General features: G+C 35.5%; 1 protein-coding gene across 1 annotated transcript; it reads right to left on the reverse strand.

The window, feature by feature from the left end:
• Positions 1-8,912: 8,912 nt before the first annotated feature.
• LOC126660231 (uncharacterized) lies at positions 8,913-10,448 on the reverse strand. The gene is made up of 4 exons (XM_050353603.2): positions 10,323-10,448; positions 9,943-10,242; positions 9,747-9,854; positions 8,913-9,460 (listed from the first exon to the last, which is right to left on the reverse strand). The coding sequence occupies exons 1-4, from the start codon at positions 10,416-10,418 to the stop codon at positions 9,023-9,025; spliced, it is 942 nt and encodes a 313-aa protein (XP_050209560.2). The 5' UTR covers positions 10,419-10,448; the 3' UTR covers positions 8,913-9,022.
• Positions 10,449-23,286: the final 12,838 nt, after the last annotated feature.

The following is a 23,286-nucleotide window of genomic DNA, read 5'->3' on the forward strand; positions in this document are numbered from 1 at the left end:
AATAATTTCTGAGTAAATAATAAAGGTGTGAGTTTTAATCAATTTTAGGAAACAATAGCGGTAGATTCCTTATCCGAAATTTGATATTAAGATATTGTTTTAGATTTCTTGTACTTACCTCAAGCCTTACACTTACGTAATACAAAAGAATTATTGTTTTGTACAAACACTAGAATTAATTCTAAAACATTTTCTAATTTTATATAAGTGTTATCCATTAAAGATTAGAAAATTTAATTTTTAGTATAATGTTATAGTCCTACATTCACGTGTTCTAATATGTATATGATAGAAACATATTTTAGTAGACTTACATTCACAATTTGCACATTTATAATTCTTTTAATTTTTTTTATTAAACAGTTGTAGTGGACTTGTATATTTATAATATTTGGACTAGTATTGTTCTGTACCACCCAAAACGAGTTCTAAATCTTAAGATTAACCCACTAAATGATGTCATTAAACCCTCATTAAAGGTTATCAATCCATGTAATATATGTTGATTACACATCCGATTGCGTCTTATTCATAATTGTATACCCTATTTATTTTATAAACATATGTATTCATTGTAATATCCCGTAAAATTTTTACATTTATTTTTTTGATAAATTCCGACAATTTTCCGATCGTTTTGAAATAACTTCGATGATAGCGGTTTGATTCAAGTTGGTTCGGATTGGGGTTGATTTATTGGTTCAATTTTTATTTTTTTTTATTATTTAAAAAGAAAAAAAAAGGGGATTTCACATGTGTCTCGTACGAAACCACAAGGTCTCGTACGAGACCCATGATTTTCAGGCCTGGTCTCGTACGAGACCAGGATTCCCGAACGGGACTCAGCCTAAAAGGTTGAGTCTCGTTCGAGAATTGTAGCAGCCCATTCGAGCCTTTCATCTAGCCCACTTCGCACTCATTTTCAACCTAGTTCCTCTCGTTATTTATAAACGCTTTCTAAACGAAAAACCTAGATCACGCTGCAAATAAACCCTAGCCGTTTTCCTTTTGTTCTTTCGCTGAGTATTGAATCCGTAATCATCCTCCAAAGATCGCTGTTCAGTAAGTGTTTATAATTCCTTTTAATTTCAGATTTTGCTTTTGAACGGCTTTGCATAATTTGAGTCGTTCTTGTTCGTTTCTAGATCGAAACTGATTCCGTTTGATCCCAGACGTTCTAGACTCCCGTACCTTCGATTCCCTATCTCGGTTTTGTTAAACGGTACGTAATCGATCTCGTTTCAATCGCCGTACGGTTTCCGTTCTAAAGCTTTGTGTAATCTGTTTCTTATTTCTTTGTTACTGCCGATGGTTTCTTTTACTTAGGCCATGATTTTAGTTGATTCATGTTGTTTAGTCTCTATATTTTGGGTAGGCAAATCGTTGAATCTCAGTTGTGCTTCGTCTCGGTTTCGTTTAGTTCGTTTCCGTGTGATGTTAATTAATGGGTATTGATAAAACTTAAACATAAGTGTTGTTCTTATGATTTTGAGTTATGGGTTAGGTTATGTTTAAGGATATAGATTGATTAAGTTTGAGGTTGAATTCTTGTTTAAGGATATCACAGTAGCAAAAATGGTGTTTGGAAGGCTTTCATGTTGGCGGGGATTAAGGGTAGTTTGAATGGAAAGGATGGTCAAATAACCTTTATGATCACCAAAGTCTTTTACTTAAAACAAATTAATCCTTAAGGTTAAACTTGAAACTAATAACTTGGGTTTTATTTTTGAATATAAATTAAATAGTGAAAACGATAGATAACCATAAATTAAGTTAATATAATTACACGGGTAATTATATTTGCCTTCAAATGTCGTTTTGTCAAAAGTTGGCTAAATTACAATTTAGCCCCTAAACTTATTCTACAACTTAATTAAGTGGATTTTTGGTTAATAACTTTATAGTTGGTTTTAATTATAAAGAAAAGCAATTAATTTGATTTCGGATATCAAATTGACTAAAGTACAATTTAGTCCCTAATTGGCAAAAGTACAATTTAGTCCCTAAACTTTTATTAACTCAAAATGATTAAGTTTTTGATTTGTAACTTGGGTTACTTAGAATTGAAGTTATTGAGTTCCGCTTTTAAAATGGATTATTATTTTGCTAATTTATTTTATAAATATAAACTTGGGTTTATATTTGATAATTGTTTTAAGTCGGGTTAGACTTGGGTCACCCGACCAGTGAGGTTAGCTTGGTAGTTATTGGTAACTCGGCTGACCCACTATTTGGAAATTATTTATTATTTAAAGTTATTAAATAATATTTATAAATTGAATTTTAAGCGAGAACTCAATAGACTTATTTAAATTGGGCTTTATTTACATAATGGGTATTATTTGTGTGTGTGCTTTGGATTGTTTATTCCGACGTGTTATTCGTGCTAGTCCTATGTGGTGTCTAGTACTCTTTAGAGTTAGGGTCTGATTTTAATAATTATTTTATTTGTCTAGACTCGTCTACTGTTCGTGCTTCAGAGGCGAACCAGAGTTAGTTGCTTGCCGGTATTTCACGTGGATTAGCAAGCAGTGAGTTTGTACTTACTATTTACCGCTTTAATAAGTAAATTGTTATTTTGATATTAAATATATATACTGTACGTATATTTCGAACTGTTTTTATATTATGGCTTCTAGTTGGAACATGCTACCTAATAGGCATCATTAGGACTGCGTGCGCACCGGTAATGATCTGGGAAAGGTAATTGTGGTGATGTGGTAACTCGGTGTGAGCATAGCTCTCGGGACCAAGTAGAGTAACTCGGTGTAGCTCAGCTCTCGGGACTCTGGTATAAGTGTGGTCAGTGGTAACTCGGTGTAGCTCAGCTCTCGGGACCAGACCTGTTGGATTATGGTTATTATTTAGAATTGTGGAATAGGGTTCCAACTATTATTCGTAATATCGTTATGAAGTGTTTTAAACGATTTTAAAGGTTTTCCACTTAATAAATGTAGATAGTGGTATAAACTCATCTCAGTATATCTGACCCCGTTGTTTTCCCCAATTTTTCCCAGGGTTATGATCTGAGAGAGTCTGGTGATCTCCGCATTTACTTTTCCTCGGAGGTTCCATTTATTTTAGTAGAACTATCAAACTATTTTATTCTTAGACCGCAGTAGTTGACTAGACGTCTTTATTATTATTACAGTTGTTTGTCGGATTGGTCTGACTAGTTATAATGCTCTGACATATTATATGTTTTATTCGGATTATTTATGTTATGCCTACTTTTAGACTCAAAATTGGATAAGCATGTTATATTAATTATTGAATATTATAACTGCTAGATTTATGCTGAAGTCTCGGTTGCCCCCGAGCATTGGTTTTCTGCAGGTTTAATTAAATTGTATGTTATAAGAAAGGCTAGCTACGGGTGTTGGTGCTACATTACCCATGCCCTAGCGCCGGTCACGATTCATGAAAATGGGTCGTGACAAACTTGGTATCAGAGCTTTGGTTTCAAACCAAGGCCATTTGCTTGCTATGTGTTTACTCTGTTAAGTATGGTTGTGTCTTAGGAACTACTGCGGATATAGGTTTCTGTCATGTCTTTAAAAACGTCATCTTTTGTTTTCAAACTTTCAGCCTACATCCTATAGGTGATGTCTGTCAGTCTTTATTTGATGTTGATGCAATGATTGACAATTAATTCCACTTGGATGTTACTTGTTGTGTTTTATCTTGTTGAGGTTAATTCACTTGGGTAATTATAAATGTTTTTGATTTCTCGGGAAATCTTAGGTTGGTAATTTTTTCTAAAACTCATACTTGGGTATGATGTTGTTTGATAAATGTTGGCGTTTATGCCTGAAACGATTTAGAATATATGGTAGGGTTACAGTTATTTTACTTGATGCGTTGAATTGCTTTTGTCTTATTAATAAAGTGCATCTTGGCGTTGACCTCGATTGTTGATTTTAAATATGATCGTATGTTGGGCGTTAACCTTATTTTCAAGTAAGGAAATTTGGGTTAAACTCTTAACGTGTTCTGTGGTCATATAATGGTTTGATCACATGTTGCTTTAAGGATTATCATTGAGGAAATTATTTTTATTCGATTGGTGTTTTGACACAAAAATAAGAGAGAAGTTGATTATAAATTCTTAAAGGTTTGATTTTTGGTTGAGTTACCAGTAAAAAAAAAAAATTCTTGTGTTTTGAAATATTATGTTTGGTCTGGTGTTAACAAGCGATGATTTTAAAATGATATTTTATGAGATGAACCATTGTTTTAAGCATTCAACGTTGAAGTTATTTTATCATGTTGTAGTATGCCAGCATTTTAAATTTTTGAGATTTACAGAATAGATGTTTGAAATTAAAGATTTCTCAATTGAGTTTAAATTACCGTTTAGCGGTTGGTTTAAATTGAGCTCCCCAAAAAAAAAAAATTGAAAGGGTGGAAATTTATTTAAAATACTTTTCCGGATTTACAAATATTTTAAATAAGTTTTATAAACGATTGTTTTGGGTTCGACTTGGGTCACCAAAAAAAAAAATTTAGGAGTTGAGCTTGGTAGTTGTAATGACTCGGTTAGCTCGATAATTTTATTGTCTGAGATACTTGAGTATACGTTCTAAAACAACTGATTAATAAGAAGAGATTTTTACAAACTGTGATTTTGTTATAACCTTGGGGCTCAGCAAAATTTGAAAATTTTCGTATTTATTTTTAATTTTAAAACGAATTTTGAAGCGTACTATTAAAGGACGATATAATTACATGGTAAATTTGTAATGAGATTTCAAGGAAATGTTGTGGCATATCCTGATTTGTTTTAAGTATGCTTGAGTTAATTGTGTTCAATGGCATGGTTACGTGGTTTGCGATTTACAGATTTGTTATCTTGTGAACAGAATTTGTGTTTTATAACTCGCTTGTCTGTTGGACTAAGTTGATTGTTTTAGTTTTGTCTCTTCGTGCGGTGTAGCACGTGAGATGATCTAATCTTGTGGTTATGGTTGGCTTACCTTGATGTATAGTTTTGACCTTTGAGTAAGATCTTCTTTTAAATCTTGTTTCCCTTTTGTTTCGGTTTTGGGTTGCGCGGGGCTTTACTATTTCTGTTTTGTGGATCGAAACCCTTGGGTTTCGATATCGAGGAATACAAGGGAGGTACTTCCTTTGGATTGGTTGATGATTTCTGATTATCCTAGGATGGGTATTGCAAACTCTGAACCGAAAAGATAGATCGATGTATTAATACACTGGTGTTTCCATCAAGTCTGATGATGCGATGCGGGAGCTGGCGGTAAATTTTATAGGGACATATTTTATGTGCTATTTTCTTTGGTTATATGCTCAGTCTGGATTGAGGTTAGTTAGATACTTTTTATAATAGAGTTGTAATGAAGTTATTATGAGGAATTGTTGTATAGCATCGAATGTTGCTAGGTGCAAGTAAGGAAATTTTGAGAAATATTTTGAGGTCATCGAGTGCATCTCACAGAGTGTAACGTCTAGCAAATGTTTATTGAGAAGTGGATTTCAAAGATTGATTTGCTGAAATATTTGAAATATTTTCAACACGTAATTGTGCCCAGACATATCATGAACATGCATTTTGAATGTCACGAATAGGTTTGCATTGAACACAGAGTATGTTCACTAAATATAAGATAAAATAATAATTGATACATGCATAATAGTACATGCATCACGTGCATAGAAATTATTAGGGTTGGATGCAACTCTTTGGGGATGAGAGATGTCATCACCCTGGCGCACAATTATGTAAAATGGATTTTATCGATAAAGTGTTTTGAGAAAGATGTTTTGAAACAAACTCGTGAGTTCCTTTGGGGTAAATGTATTTATAAAGTTGTGAAATTTCAAATGATTTTGAAATTGTTACCGAAAGGTAGCTAGACAAATACTCTGTCATGATGGTGATGGTTATTGGATGTTTACGTTGAAAGCGTTGGTCTGTAGAATCAGAATCTTGTGGTTATGAGTAAGAATGATTTTGAGGTTGCGCTCGAGATATAGTTGTGCTAAGTGCGGTATAGTGTATTTTGGAATAGTAAGCTTCATGATAATTAAGGATTTGTGGATTAAGGATGTTGGTTATGCTCCATGTGTGTATATACACTATATTTTTGTTTTAAACGAAACTTTATCTTTTCAGATTTGAAATTGTCCAAAGAATTTTGGTGTATTGATATAAGGAATGTTTATAAACAAGAAATTTACATTGCTGATTTTATCTTTCTGAGGAAATGGAGAATTTTTGTCAAAATTGATTCAAAAGGGATAATAAATTTTTCGCTTGAGCGATTTCTTCAATTTTGTTTTTGTTTGAAAAAATTTAGAAGCGACTTAAAAATTTTGGGATGCTTGAAACATTAATGGGTATTTTGAATACGGAAAATTCTGCCACAGTTGTTTTTTTTTTAGTATAAATTATTAAAAAGTGTATTAGCAAGTTTGAATTAAAAAGAACATAAATTTTTGTCAATTAAACTGTTTTATAGATTTGCAAATGTATTGGAAAGTAAGAGGAAATTTCGGATTTAAATGTGGAGGTCTTGAAATTTTTCAAGGGTTTGCAAAACCGATGGTTTTTCAACGGTAAGGGTATTTTGATTTCGAATGAAAAGGAGGTGTAAGACGTAGAGTCTTTTAATCAAAGTGGAAATTCTTTTTGTGTATAATATATTTGATATTAAAAGATTTTATACCCACAGGAGTTGATTTTGAGCATAACTAACAATCTGATCGTATTGATCTCTCGTTGTATACGAGGCTGTAGTCAATTGATTGAATAATTTTGAGGATTTGAATACGATTTTGTTATATGAGGTAGTTGATTTAAAAATCGAAATCGCGGTTAATAGGTTTCGACAACTAAAATAGGTTGATTGATTTTGTTATAGAGGGTATTATCGTAATGATGGATATAGTTGGGTCAGCTGTTGAACCCGTGGTAAGGGGCGACAAAATTTTATGTTGTCAGATGCAGTCAATGTTCAGAGTAGTCGTGGCGTTATATTTCTGGGTGATTGGAAGAATCATTATGATGGATATTGGTTATCATGGATATAGAAATTTATTTTGTTACCATGAGAGAGGTTCGCTTTTCTCTGAATTGCGATGTGAGTTTTTGTGTTGTTGATTCACAAGTTAATAGTATTATCGAGCTGGTACTAATCGTTAGGATTAGATGATTATTATAATGTTTGTTTTGGAACCTAAATATTATTTGAAGTTATTGGGTTTTGTTGTCGGTCATTTTGATGTCGAGATGTTATAAGAGGATATAAGAAATTATTTTAGAACGATAGATTTTAACAGCTATGTTGCAGTGTTATTGTTTTGTTTAAGGCTAAAGAGTTTAGATTTTGGAGAACAACAGTTGAGTTAGCGCTTAGTCTTATAGTGGACATTGGGAATTTTATAATAGTTAAGTTTCGAACTGGTTTTGGAAACCACTCCGGTATAGAGTAATTGTGACTCCCAGATGAATAATTGTTGATTATTCACATTGTGTTAATCGAGCGATTGTTGGAGCACCGAGTTGATAGAATCAAAATTTTACGCTTATGTGTGTTGTAATCGTTATTTTGCAAATCAATTTCAGATTTGAGATTCGAGGTTCGTTTTGGTGTCAAGGGAAAGTTGGCACCGAGGTATATTGGTCCTTATGAGATTTCAGAGAGGATTGGAGTTGTGGCTTATCGTCTGGTTCTGCCGCCAGACATGCCGTTAGTACATCCTGTGTTTCACGTTCCTATGTTGAGAAAGTGCATTTCTGATCCTTCGCACGTGATTGTGCCTCAGAGTGGTGAGATTGACCAGGAGCTGTCCTATGAGGAACAGCCAGTTGAGATTGTTGACACGCAAGTGCGTAAATTGCGGAACAAGGAGATTCCGATGGTCAAAGTTCTCTAGCGCAATCATTCTGTCGAAGAATGTACTTGGGAGACCGAGTTGGATATGCGGAATCGATATCCTTTCCTTTTTCCGGAGGGTACGATATCTTGATTTTCGGTGACTTTTATGATTTTTACTTGTGTTACATGTTGTTCTGGTGTGAATTGCTTATCGTGTTAAATTCGAGGACAAATTTTTAATTACTTGGGGAGAATGTAATATCCCGTAAAAATTTTACATTTATTTTTTTGATAAATTCCGACAATTTTCCGATCGTTTTGAAATAACTTCGATGATAGCGGTTTGATTCAAGTTGGTTCGGATTGGGGTTGATTTATTGGTTCAATTTTTTTTTTTTATTATTTAAAAAGAAAAAAAAAGGGGATTTCACATGTGTCTCGTACGAAACCACAAGGTCTCGTACGAGACCCATGATTTTCAGGCCTGGTCTCGTACGAGACCAGGATTCACTACTGTACAGCAGGCAATTTGCGACGGACTATTCCGTCGCAAACTATGCCAAATCCGTCGCAAATAGCACTTTGCGACGGATTTGCGACGGAATATGTCCGTCGCAAATTGTCTGGTCGCTAAATTTTTAGCGACCAAAGGGTCGCAAAAATGGCGACGGAACACCCGTCGCCATATCCAACAAACCGTCGCCAATTTCGTCTCCCAAAAAATGAAAAGGGAGACGAATTTGGCGACGGATAATTAAGTTTGCGACGGAATATATTCCGTCGCAAACTTTATTTTTCTTTGCGACAGGGATTTGCGACGGATCAAATCCGTCGCAAATCACATTCATTTGCGACGGAGCATTTCCGTCGCAAATCTCATTCATTTGCGACGGCTTGGATCCGTCGCAAATTACAAACTCTGCGACGGATCCAATCCGTCGCAAATCACAAACAATTTGCGCGGAAAATTTCCGTTTTCTCGTCCGTTTCCCTATTTTATTAACGACGATTATAACCAGTAAAATCTACTATTTACAATTCTTAATAAAACTCAATTTCAGGAAAAGAACGCTTTCATATAAAAACATATTATATTTTACATAACGCAACAAAATGTATAAAGCAAAAAAATAGAAAATGTATAAAGTGACAAAATACAAAATGTCAGAAACGCAAACATGACACTATAAAGTCGGAGTGTCGTCATCGTCTGAAGGACCTGGGGGTGGAGGTGGGCGATACTGCGGAGGAAGAGTCTGCATCATCTTCGCCATCTCAGCCTGAATAATCTCGGCCATCCTCTCATTGGCTCTCGCCTGCTGCGCACGGAGATCCTCCACCTCAGTGGTAATCTGGCGCAGTCCGTCCTGGATCCCCGCCCGCACACGCCGCTCGATCTCCTCCTCAGTTCGCTGTGACTGTGTGGACCTGGTCCTCGCCCTACTAGACGTCGTCGTATCCACGTACGCACTAGTCGCTGAACCCAACCCGTAAACACGACGCTTCTTGTTAACGCCCTCGATATCCAGAAACAGCTGGGTCTCGTCGACTTCCGCTGTGCTAGAAGAACCCCCATCGGTCGGCGGCTGCGATGCAGCAGCAAGTCTCTGAGCAATTGCATCCTACAAAAAGATAGAAAAACATATCACATAACGGTTAAAAACGTATAACATATGAATTGTAAGTATAATTTCTAACAAAAATTCGGCAGCATTTCCTCTATAATTTGATTAACACCCATTTTTCAGGGACATCCTGCAAACATATACATTTCATATACAACCCACCGGCTGTTAACACACCTAATCTAGTATTTACAATTTACATTAAAACACATTTTACACTAATTTAATCTAACACTCGAGTAAAGTAAAACAACTACTAAAATTATATAGGTTTATGACTTACACTCATGTTCTGGGCCCTCTTGTCTACCATGACACCCTTATCAGCTTTCGTGGAGTGCATCCGAGTATACAGCTCCGTTGCGGTAGGCTTGCGGCCGAGCTCTTCAGCCTAAAAGAAAAATAAACAATTTATTAGTTCATCAGAAAATCTGAAAATAAAAGATAGTTGTAAATAAAAAAGAATTCTAGAAACAAACCAACACATCCATATGTCGGATGGCGGAACGGGATCCCCCTGTATGGCGTACTGGTCCGGAACCAGCTCCAGCAGGCTCGCTCATCCTATTAGCGCGAGCTACATCAGACTTCTTCTTCTCGTCTTCTGACGCCCAGACGGCCTTCCAGGAATCCCAGATATCTTGGCTGATCGAGGTATGTTTTTCGTCCTTCTCTCTCATCCTATGAATAACGTCCTTATATCGGTTTGCAGCATGCGCCATGAATACACTTTTGATGACGTCGTCGCTGTAATCTGCCGTATCCCACCAGTATTCCTTCTGCAAAACATAAACGACAAGTTTGAGTTAGTAATTTTGCGTTAGTCTACATTCAAACTTTAAAATTAACAATTTATTACCTTAAATTCCTCCCAATAGAAATCTGTCTGCTCTGCAGTCAGAAACCTCCAGGCTCGCCCATTCTCGAACCAGCACTTTCTAAAGATCTCCCGCATAGACCGGGAGATTGGTCCAGAGTGCAACAACCTCTCCCTGCGAGGTTACAGCAAACTTTTACATTCTATAGTAAAACGATAAAAAAAATTAAACTAAAAATTTACATTCTTACCTGCTGGCGTCTGGGAAACACAGTGCCCTCCCCTGGTCATCCAGCTCTGCAGGCGGCTCTCCTGGCTGTCGGGCCTGAACAGGGGGTGCCGCCTCCACCTCCTGCTGCTGACCCTGAACAGGGACGTCCTCAATAGGGGCACGCACACCCGGGTTACCCCGACCACGACCTCTAGCTGGGTTACCCCGACGTCCCCGACCTCTAGTCGGATCACCTGAACCACCCTGCCCTCTCATACCTGCAGACATTAAAATACATTTCGTTCCATATATAACAATTTAATACATTGTTAAAAAATACATTATAACAAAACATTATAGAAAAATACATTATAACAAAATAAATTGTTATTAGTACAATAATAAATGAATACAACTAAAACTGCAAAAAATATCCAAAACGTCAGTCGAGTTGTTCTTCATCTTCGTCTGATGAGGATGGCGGATATTCTTCTTCTTCATCTTCAACAGGAGGTATTTGCAACGCATCTTCGTCTGCCACGTCATTCAGGTCAACTAAATTTGTGGGATTGTCGTCCGTTTCAACTATAAGGGGATTATCTTCAATGTCGTCTTGAAAGGCCGGGATAATCGCATCGGGCATGTCAAGTTCTGATCGTGCCTTAATTTTGCAAACTGCCCACCAATTTACTTTGTCCCGTCTTCTGCTTGGATATGGAAGGTAATGAACTTGGCCAGCCTGTTCTGCCAAGATGAACGGCTCGTATTTATTATACCTGCGTCTGTGATTAACATCTACCAAGTTGTATCGATTGGTAGTGTCTGTGCCTGTATCCGTAGGGTCGAACCATTCGCATTTAAAAATGACGGTCTGCTTCATTGGTAGAGCTGGATACTCTAACTCAATTATGTCCGTTAACACTCCATAAAAGTCATTTTCACCCTCAACATATTCTGTTCCCCTTACGCAGACACCGCTATTCATTGTAAGTTGATCCTGCCCATATTCCTGAGTAAGAAATTTGAAGCCGTTTACATAGTATCCCTTATATGTGGTGACCTTTCTACACGGTCCCTTTGCGAGACTCAGAATAAACGGATTTGTACAGACAGTTGGATCTTTCACCTGTGGGGAGTTAGAAATTTGTAAAATTTATAAACCTTATTATAAAAATGAAAGTCCATTGTTATAAGATACGTACATATTGTTCGAACCAAGAGGCGAAATCACTTTCCAGCACTCTTTCAATTTCTGTTTCACTTATGCCACTGTTCCTTTCGCGCAACCCGGCTACAAAAACCCTTTAAATGGTAGAGGCCCAAACTACATCAAATTCTAGCAAATATGTGAAATATTACACTATATTTAAATGCTTACTTTCGATGCTCTTCGATTTCGGAACAATTCAGAAGAACATAGGTCCGAGCAGCGATGATCTCATCGTCTTCAAGATATCTCCTACCGCTACCACGCAACGGCTTTCCCTTAGGTTTAAAAATTCCCAGTCTGTCGGCATGGTCATCGATATCCATATCGCAAGTTTCATTTCTTCCCAAACGCACGGGTAACATCGGATCACCTTCGGCAAAATAATAGGATGCAAATTTAGCGATTTCTTCTTGCAGATATCCACTACTAATGCTCCCTTCCACCCTGCCTTTATTAGTGACCTTTTTTTTCAATTTCCTCAAATATCTGTAACCGGATATTAATATTCGTAAGCATTTTCTATAATCATATATTTATTGAACAGATGGATTCGAGAAAAAACCATGACTAATTGATTACCTTTCAAATGGATACATCCAGCGATACTGAACCGGTCCTGCCATCATAGCTTCATACGGAAGATGCACGGGGAGATGCTCCATAGAGTCAAAAAAGCTGGGTGGAAATATACGTTCCAAAAAAGCTGGGTGGAAATATACGTTCCACTCATACAAGCCGGATGCCGTAATGCAAACCGGACAAACTCCTTCACATGCTCCATATACCCTGTGGTTAGCAGCCCGTTTGTGTGGCTCTTGTACATCCAACTGCGGTCTGTCTCCATTTCTGTAGCGCGGATAATTAGAGGTGGGGTTTTCACTCGAGATAAGCAAAGTCAATGTAATTGACAGCTGAAAAGGTAGGGCCCTATCCCATTCGCAAAACAGGCGCCCCGTAACTCGGCCACGATATATGCCTAGCAACGGAGAAAAATATTCGGCAGCCTTCCGGCGTCGTTCTCCTTTAGTGCGATATTTAGTATATGCGTTGTAACGCTAATTATATATTCCTCGAGGAATAAGCGTTACAAAACATATACTATACATCCACCCGGAGAACAAACGCTGGAAAACAACCGAATATTTTTCTACCGCTACTAGACATATATGGTTTTTCGTGATCGAGTTACGGAAGCACCAGTTTTGCGAACTGTACAAACTGTACAATCCCGTGTCGTTCAATCTCTTGAACACACGGGACGGGAACTCTACGGCTAGGTTTACGATTTTATTCGGTGGGAATAAAATCGAGGTTTATTTAGGTTGATTATCGTAAATAAAATCTATTCCAACTAAAATAAATCAAATTAATTGAGCGATAAAACCTACTTGTTGAAGGGCAGAACCGCAAAGAGAAGGTGAAACGTCCGGATCAATCGGAACCACGGTGCGCGGGCTATCAAGGGCTATCAGCGACTGTCAGACCTATCATGGTAAATAAAAACACGTATTAATAAAAAAAATTAATACAAAAAAAGTTAATAAAAAATCGGCAGCACTTCCCCTAAAAATGAGCATCACCCATTTTTCAGGGAAGTCCTGCAAGAAAATAACAATACACAAAACCACTAAACTTATCCCAAATAATTTAGAGAGTAATTGATTAGCTTAAATTATTATCTAATCTAATTAACTAATTAAATTAAACAACAAACTAATAAATTGTTAACAATTAAACAACTTATAATATAATCGTCAAATTAACTTAATTTAATCAACTAACAATAATAAAAATATTAACAAGCAACTTTATTAAACAATTTTTTAAAAAACAACATAGTTTTATTAAAATTAATATATTTTATTATAACAATTCAACTTATTTCTAATATAATTTAATTTATAATCAACCTATAATTAATACTAACTTAAACATTATTTAACCTAATTTTATTAAATTTTACTCAATTTGATTTAATCCAATTATACTTGGCCAAATGAGTGACTTAATAATTTAATAATACTAAAAATGAATTCAACATAATTTGCATTAAATTAGCCTAATTATTCAATAATTTAAAAACAGAAAAATAAATTAATAATTAAATAATTTAAAAACAGAAAATTAAATATAAAATATACTACAATTTAATTTAAACTAATATAATAAATTTAACATAAACTAACCTAATTTAAACTAACATAATCAAATTTAACATAAACTAACCTAATTAAACCTAAATTAATTAATTAATCTATATATATTAACTGATTTAATAAATAAATAAAAAACTAACCTACCTGTTTTGCGGTCAGTCGGCGGTGGACGGCGGAGAGGAGGAGAAATACGGCGCCGGAGAAGAGGGGAGGTTGGCGCGGCTGTGGCAGAAAACGGAGAAGAGTGGCGCGGGCAGAGAACAGCGGCGAGCACGACGGAACGGCGGCGAGCAGCAGGGAACGGCGGCGAGCAGCAGGGACCGGCGGCGAGCAGGAGACGGCGGAGAGCAGCAGAAAACGGAGAGCAGCAGTTTTTGGGTTTTATTTTTTGAAAATAGAAGAATGGAGGAAGAAAGGCGAGTAGCAGTTTTTAGGTTAAACATTTGCGACGGACGCCGTAATCCGTCGCAAATGGTGCTTAATGAAACGAACCGTTTCATTTAGCGCCTTTTTGCGACGGATTAAGTAGTCCGTCGCAAATATTTTTGCGACGGACACCTTTGTCCGTCGCAATGTTGTGGAATGAAACGGTTCGTTTCATTCGACAAGGTATTTCGCGACGGAAAGAGGTGTCCGTCGCAAAATAATTGGGGATTTGAAATGGCGGGACTCAGATTTCTAGTAGTGATTCCCGAATGGGACTCAGCCTAAAAGGTTGAGTCTCGTTCGAGAATTGTAGCAGCCCATTCGAGCCTTTCATCTAGCCCACTTCGCACTCATTTTCGACCTAGTTCCTCTCGTTATTTATAAACGCTTTCTAAACGAAAAACCTAGATCACGCTGCAAATAAACCCTAGCCGTTTTCCTTTTGTTCTTTCGCTGAGTATTGAATCCGTAATCATCCTCCAAAGATCGCTGTTCAGTAAGTGTTTATAATTCCTTTTAATTTCAGATTTTGCTTTTGAACGGCTTTGCGTAATTTGAGTCGTTCTTGTTCGTTTCTAGATCGAAACTGATTCCGTTTGATCCCAGACGTTCTAAACTCCCGTACCTTCGATTCCCTATCTCGGTTTTGTTAAACGGTACGTAATCGATCTCGTTTCAATCGCCGTACGGTTTCTGTTCTAAAGCTTTGTGTAATCTGTTTCTTATTTCTTTGTTACTGCCGATGGTTTCTTTTACTTAGGCCATGATTTTAGTTGATTCATGTTGTTTAGTCTCTATATTTTGGGTAGGCAAATCGTTGAATCTCAGTTGTGCTTCGTCTCAGTTTCGTTTAGTTCGTTTCCGTGTGATGTTAATTAATGGGTATTGATAAAACTTAAACATAAGTGTTGTTCTTATGATTTTGAGTTATGGGTTAGGTTATGTTTAAGGATATAGATTGATTAAGTTTGAGGTTGAATTCTTGTTTAAGGATATCAAAGTAGCAAAAATGGTGTTTGGAAGGCTTTCATGTTGGCGGGGATTAAGGGTAGTTTGAATGGAAAGGATGGTCAAATAACCTTTATGATCACCAAAGTCTTTTACTTAAAACAAATTAATCCTTAAGGTTAAACTTGAAACTAATAACTTGGGTTTTATTTTTGAATATAAATTAAATAGTGAAAACGATAGATAACCATAAATTAAGTTAATATAATTACACGGGTAATTATATTTGCCTTCAAATGTCGTTTTGTCAAAAGTTGGCTAAATTACAATTTAGCCCCTAAACTTATTCTACAACTTAATTAAGTGGATTTTTGGTTAATAACTTTATAGTTGGTTTTAATTATAAAGAAAAGCAATTAATTTGATTTCGGATATCAAATTGACTAAAGTACAATTTAGTCCCTAATTGGCAAAAGTACAATTTAGTCCCTAAACTTTTATTAACTTAAAATGATTAAGTTTTTGATTTGTAACTTGGGTTACTTAGAATTGAAGTTATTGAGTTCCGCTTTTAAAATGGATTATTATTTTGCTAATTTATTTTATAAATATAAACTTGGGTTTATATTTGATAATTGTTTTGAGTCGGGTTAGACTTGGGTCACCCGACCAGTGAGGTTAGCTTGGTAGTTATTGGTAACTCGGCTGACCCACTATTTGGAAATTATTTATTATTTAAAGTTATTAAATAATATTTATAAATTGAATTTTAAGCGAGAACTCAATAGACTTATTTAAATTGGGCTTTATTTACCTAATGGGTATTATTTGTGTGTGTGCTTTGGATTGTTTATTCCGACGTGTTATTCGTGCTAGTCCTATGTGGTGTCTAGTACTCTTTAGAGTTAGGGTCTGATTTTAATAATTATTTTATTTGTCTAGACTCGTCTACTGTTCGTACTTCAGAGGCGAACCAGAGTTAGTTGCTTGCCGGTATTTCACGTGGATTAGCAAGCAGTGAGTTTGTACTTACTATTTACCGCTTTATTAAGTAAATTGTTATTTTGATATTAAATATATATACTGTACGTATATTTCGAACTGTTTTTATATTATGGCTTCTAGTTGGAACATGCTACCTAATGGGCATCATTAGGACTGCGTGCGCACCGGTAATGATCTGGGAAAGGTAATTATGGTAATGTGGTAACTCGGTGTGAGCATAGCTCTCGGGACCAAGTAGAGTAACTCGGTGTAGCTCAGCTCTCGGGACTCTGGTATAAGTGTGGTGTCACGACCCATTTTCATGAATCGCGACCGGCGCTAGGGTATGGGTAATGTAGTACCAAAACCCGTAGCTAGCCTTACAAATAACATATAAACCTGCAGAAAACCAATGCTCGGGGGCAACCGAGACTTCAGCCTAAACCTAGCAGTTATAATATTCCACAATTAATATAACATGCTTAGCCAATTCCGAGACTAATATAGATTTATCATAAATCAATGTAAATATTATGATCATGCCAAAGCAATATAAACCAGTCGAACCAATCCGACAAAATATATAATAATAACAAAGACGTCTAGTTACTACTGCGGTCTAAGAATAACACAGTTTTACAATTTTATTAAAATAAAAGGAACCTCCGAGGAAAAGTAAATGCGGAGATCACCAGACTCTCTCAGAACATAACCCTGGGGAAAATTGGGAAAACAACGGGGTCAGATATACTGAGATGAGTTCATACCACTATTTACATTTATTAAGTGGAAAACCTTTAAAACGTTTAAAACATTTAATAACGTTATTACAGATAATAGTTGGAACCCTAATCCACAATTCTAAATAATAATCATAATCCAATAGGTCTGGTCCCGAGAGCTGAGCTACACCGAGTTACCACTGACCACACGTATACCAGAGTCCCGAGAGCTGAGCTACACCGAGTTACTCTACCTGGTCCCGAGAGCTATGCTCACACCGAGTTACCACATTTCCATAAATACCTTACCCAGATCAATACCGGTGCGCACGCAGTCCTAATGATGCCCATTAGGTAGCACGTTCCAACTAAGAGCCATAATATAAAAACAGTTCGAAATATACGTACAGTATATATATTTAATATTAAAATAACAATTTACTTAATAAAGCGGTAAATAGTAAATATAAACTCACTGCTTGCTAATCCGCGTGAAATACCGGCAAGCAACTAACTCTGGTTCGCCTCAGAAGCACGAACAGTAGACGAGTCTAGACAAATAAAATAATTATTAAATCAGACCCTAACTCTAAAGAGTACTAGACACCACATAAGACTAGCACAATTAACACGTAGTAATAAACAATCCAAAGTAACACAAATATATCCAAAAGGTAATAAAGCCCAATTAATATAAGTCTATTGAGTTCTCACTTTAAAATCCAATTTATAAATATTATTTAATAACTTTAAATAATCAATAAATTACAAATAGTGGGTTTGCCGAATTACCAATAACTACCAAGCTAACCTCACTTGTCGGATGACCCAAGTCTAATCCGACTCAAAACGTTTATCAAAAATAAACTCGAGTTTATATTTATAAAATAATTCCATAAAATAATAAACCATTTTAAAAGCGGAACTCAATAACTTCAATTCTAAGTAACCCAAGTTACAATCAAAAACTTAATCATTTTAAGTTAATAAAAGTTTAGGGACTAAATTGTACTTTAACCAAGCAGGGACTAAATGGTACTTTTGCCAATTAGGGGCTAAATTGCACTTTAACCAATTTGATTTCCAAAAATCAAATTAATTACTTTTATTTACAATTAATACAGGGTACAAGTTATAAATCAAAAATCCACTTAATTAAGTTATAGAATTAAGTTCAGGGGTTAAATTGTAATTTAGCCAACTTTTTACAAAACGACGTTTGTAGGCAAATATAATTACCCGAGTAATTATATTAACTAAAATTTATAATAATTATCATTTTCAATATTTAATTTGTAAATCAAAATAAAATACAAGTTATTAAGTAAAGTTTACATTAAGGATTTATTTGATTTAAGTTAAAGTCTTTGGTGATTTAAATGGTTATTTAGCCAATCATCTTCCTAATTCAAACAACCAGTAGACCCGCCATGCCCAAACCAAAACAGAAACCAAAAACATAGATTATGAACCTTTAAGTTTTCCAAATTCAAAATGAATTTTACATTAAAACCAAATCATAAACATCACACCATTTAACTACTACACAACCACGGCATTTCCAATCCAAAAGAAGAACAAAACCACATGTTACATACGGCAGAAACCGATCCAAACTTACGAAGAATAAACTCAGAATGAGGGACTGAAACAAATCGAAAGCTTAAACTAATAAGGACCCAAAGGATTTATAACCAAAACTAAGCAAAACCAAATCCAAAACTCACACAAGGACTCGGCAGAAACATAAAACCAAGAACAGACAATAGGCAAAACAGAAAACGGAAACCGTACGGCGATTGAAACGAGATCGACGGCGTACCGTTCAGCGAAATTGAGGTAGGGAAACGTAGATACGTGAGTCTAGATCGTCTGGAATCAAACGGTTCTGATTTCGATCTAGAAACGAGAGAGAACGAACCAAATTACGTAATGTCGTTCAAGAACAAAATCTGGAAATCCAAGAAATCAGAAAACTTACCGGACAGCGATCTTTGGCAGGTGATAACAGCTTCGATACTCAGCGAAATGACAAGAGGAAAACGGCTAGGGTTTCAGTGATGAGTGGTGAAGATTTTCTGTTTAGAAGTCGACTTTAAATATCGAGAGGAGATGGGTCGAAAATGAGTGCGAAATGGGTTGGGCGAAGGGGTCCATATGGCAGACCTGTTCCCGAACGGGAATGGCCAAAATTGGCCTGATCCCGTTCGAGAAAGGGCCTGGTCTCGAACGGGACCAGGCCAGAAAAAGGATTCTCGTTCGAGAATCCTTGGATTCTCGAACGAGAATCACAAAAATTTCTCAGGTCTCGGTTGAGACCTGAGTTAACCAGAAGTGGTTCAACCACTTCGGTTGAACCACAACCCAAGAAGAAAATCTTTTTTTTTTTTTTTTTAAAACCGAACCAAAATGAATCGAACCACAAAATTTACGAAACTTCAAATACCCCTCAAAACACATCCGGAACCACGTCGGAAATTAACAAAATAAAATTAAAATTTTACGGGATATTACATGTGGTCAGTGGTAACTCGGTGTAGCTCAGCTCTCGGGACCAGACCTGTTGGATTATGGTTATTATTTAGAATTGTGGATTAGGGTTCCAACTATTATTCGTAATATCGTTATGAAGTGTTTTAAACGATTTTAAAGGTTTTCCACTTAATAAATGTAGATAGTGGTATAAACTCATCTCAGTATATCTGACCCCGTTGTTTTTCCCAATTTTTCCCAGGGTTATGATCTGAGAGAGTCTTGTGATCTCCGCATTTACTTTTCCTCGGAGGTTCCATTTATTTTAGTAGAACTATCAAACTATTTTATTCTTAGACCGCAGTAGTTGACTAGACGTCTTTATTATTATTACAGTTGTTTGTCGGATTGGTCTGACTAGTTATAATGCTCTGACATATTATATGTTTTATTCGGATTATTTATGTTATGCCTACTTTTAGACTCAAAATTGGATAAGCATGTTATATTAATTATTGAATATTATAACTGCTAGATTTATGCTGAAGTCTCGGTTGCCCCCGAGCATTGGTTTTCTGCAGGTTTAATTAAATTGTATGTTATAAGAAAGGCTAGCTACGGGTGTTGGTGCTACATTACCCATGCCCTAGCGCCGGTCACGATTCATGAAAATGGGTCGTGACAAACTTGGTATCAGAGCTTTGGTTTCAAACCAAGGCCATTTGCTTGCTATGTGTTTACTCTGTTAAGTATGGTTGTGTCTTAGGAACTACTGCGGATATAGGTTTCTGTCATGTCTTTAAAAACGTCATCTTTTGTTTTCAAACTTTCAGCCTACATCCTATAGGTGATGTCTGTCAGTCTTTATTTGATGTTGATGCAATGATTGACAATTAATTCCACTTGGATGTTACTTGTTGTGTTTTATCTTGTTGAGGTTAATTCACTTGGGTAATTATAAATGTTTTTGATTTCTCGGGAAATCTTAGGTTGGTAATTTTTTCTAAAACTCATACTTGGGTATGATGTTGTTTGATAAATGTTGGCGTTTATGCCTGAAACGATTTAGAATATATGGTAGGGTTACAGTTATTTTACTTGATGCGTTGAATTGCTTTTGTCTTATTAATAAAGTGCATCTTGGCGTTGACCTCGATTGTTGATTTTAAATATGATCGTATGTTGGGCGTTAACCTTATTTTCAAGTAAGGAAATTTGGGTTAAACTCTTAACGTGTTCTGTGGTCATATAATGGTTTGATCACATGTTGCTTTAAGGATTATCATTGAGGAAGTTATTTTTATTCGATTGGTGTTTTGAGACAAAAATAAGAGAGAAGTTGATTATAAATTCTTAAAGGTTTGATTTTTGGTTGAGTTACCAGTAAAAAAAAAAAATTCTTGTGTTTTGAAATATTATGTTTGGTCTGGTGTTAACAAGCGATGATTTTAAAATGATATTTTATGAGATGAACCATTGTTTTAAGCATTCAACGTTGAAGTTATTTTATCATGTTGTAGTATGCCAGCATTTTAAATTTTTGAGATTTACAGAATAGATGTTTGAAATTAAAGATTTCTCAATTGAGTTTAAATTATCGTTTAGCGGTTGGTTTAAATTGAGCTCCCAAAAAAAAAAAAAAAATTGAAAGGGTGGAAATTTATTTAAAATACTTTTCCGGATTTACAAATATTTTAAATACGTTTTATAAACGATTGTTTTGGGTTCGACTTGGGTCACCAAAAAAAAAATTAGGAGTTGAGCTTGGTAGTTGTAATGACTCGGTTAGCTCGATAATTTTATTGTCTGAGATACTTGAGTATACGTTCTAAAACAACTGATTAATAAGAAGAGATTTTTACAAACTGTGATTTTGTTATAACCTTGGGGCTCAGCAAAATTTGAAAATTTTCGTATTTATTTTTAATTTTAAAACGAATTTTGAAGCGTACTATTAAAGGACGATATAATTACATGGTAAATTTGTAATGAGATTTCAAGGAAATGTTGTGGAATATCCTGATTTGTTTTAAGTATGCTTGAGTTAATTGTGTTCAATGGCATGGTTACGTGGTTTGCGATTTACAGATTTGTTATCTTGTGAACAGAATTTGTGTTTTATAACTCGCTTGTCTGTTGGACTAAGTTGATTGTTTTAGTTTTGTCTCTTCGTGCGGTGTAGCACGTGAGATGATCTAATCTTGTGGTTATGGTTGGCTTACCTTGATGTATAGTTTTGACCTTTGAGTAAGATCTTCTTTTAAATCTTGTTTCCCTTTTGTTTCGGTTTTGGGTTGCGCGGGGCTTTACTATTTCTGTTTTGTGGATCGAAACCCTTGGGTTTCGATATCGAGGAATACAAGGGAGGTACTTCCTTTGGATTGGTTGATGATTTCTGATTATCCTAGGATGGGTATTGCAAACTCTGAACCGAAAAGATAGATCGATGTATTAATACACTGGTGTTTCCATCAAGTCTGATGATGCGATGCGGGAGCTGGCGGTAAATTTTATAGGGACATATTTTATGTGCTATTTTCTTTGGTTATATGCTCAGTCTGGATTGAGGTTAGTTAGATACTTTTTATAATAGAGTTGTAATGAAGTTATTATGAGGAATTGTTGTATAGCATCGAATGTTGCTAGGTGCAAGTAAGGAAATTTTGAGAAATATTTTGAGGTCATCGAGTGCATCTCACAGAGTGTAACGTCTAGCAAATGTTTATTGAGAAGTGGATTTCAAAGATTGATTTGCTGAAATATTTGAAATATTTTCAACACGTAATTGTGCCCAGACATATCATGAACATGCATTTTGAATGTCACGAATAGGTTTGCATTGAACACAGAGTATGTTCACTAAATATAAGATAAAATAATAATTGATACATGCATAATAGTACATGCATCACGTGCATAGAAATTATTAGGGTTGGATGCAACTCCTTGGGGATGAGAGATGTCATCACCCTGGCGCACAATTATGTAAAATGGATTTTATCGATAAAGTGTTTTGAGAAAGATGTTTTGAAACAAACTCGTGAGTTCCTTTGGGGTAAATGTATTTATAAAGTTGTGAAATTTCAAATGATTTTGAAATTGTTACCGAAAGGTAGCTAGACAAATACTCTGTCATGATGGTGATGGTTATTGGATGTTTACGTTGAAAGCGTTGGTCTGTAGAATCAGAATCTTGTGGTTATGAGTAAGAATGATTTTGAGGTTGCGCTCGAGATATAGTTGTGCTAAGTGCGGTATAGTGTATTTTGGAATAGTAAGCTTCATGATAATTAAGGATTTGTGGATTAAGGATGTTGGTTATGCTCCATGTGTGTATATACACTATATTTTTGTTTTAAACGAAACTTTATCTTTTCAGATTTGAAATTGTCCAAAGAATTTTGGTGTATTGATATAAGGAATGTTTATAAACAAGAAATTTACATTGCTGATTTTATCTTTCTGAGGAAATGGAGAATTTTTGTCAAAATTGATTCAAAAGGGATAATAAATTTTTCGCTTGAGCGATTTCTTCAATTTTGTTTTTGTTTGAAAAAATTTAGAAGCGACTTAAAAATTTTGGGATGCTTGAAACATTAATGGGTATTTTGAATACGGAAAATTCTGCCACAGTTGTTTTTTTTTTAGTATAAATTATTAAAAAGTGTATTAGCAAGTTTGAATTAAAAAGAACATAAATTTTTGTCAATTAAACTGTTTTATAGATTTGCAAATGTATTGGAAAGTAAGAGGAAATTTCGGATTTAAATGTGGAGGTCTTGAAATTTTTCAAGGGTTTGCAAAACCGATGGTTTTTCAACGGTAAGGGTATTTTGATTTCGAATGAAAAGGAGGTGTAAGACGTAGAGTCTTTTAA

The sequence above is a fragment of the Mercurialis annua genome, linkage group LG8, assembly GCF_937616625.2.
Source record: "Mercurialis annua linkage group LG8, ddMerAnnu1.2, whole genome shotgun sequence".
Lineage (NCBI taxonomy): Eukaryota > Viridiplantae > Streptophyta > Magnoliopsida > Malpighiales > Euphorbiaceae > Mercurialis > Mercurialis annua.

Excerpts from the sequence above, each read along its gene's own strand:
- LOC126660231 (XM_050353603.2), bottom strand. The coding sequence starts at position 10,418 with ATGCGGGAGATCTTTAGAAAGTGCTGGTTCGAGAATGGGCGAGCCTGG. Across the intron at positions 9,855-9,942 it reads TCCGACATATGGATGTGTTG|GCTGAAGAGCTCGGCCGCAA; the intron begins GTTTGTTTCTAG and ends TTTTTCTTTTAG. Across the intron at positions 9,461-9,746 it reads AGAGGGCCCAGAACATGAGT|GATGCAATTGCTCAGAGACT; the intron begins GTAAGTCATAAA and ends ATCTTTTTGTAG.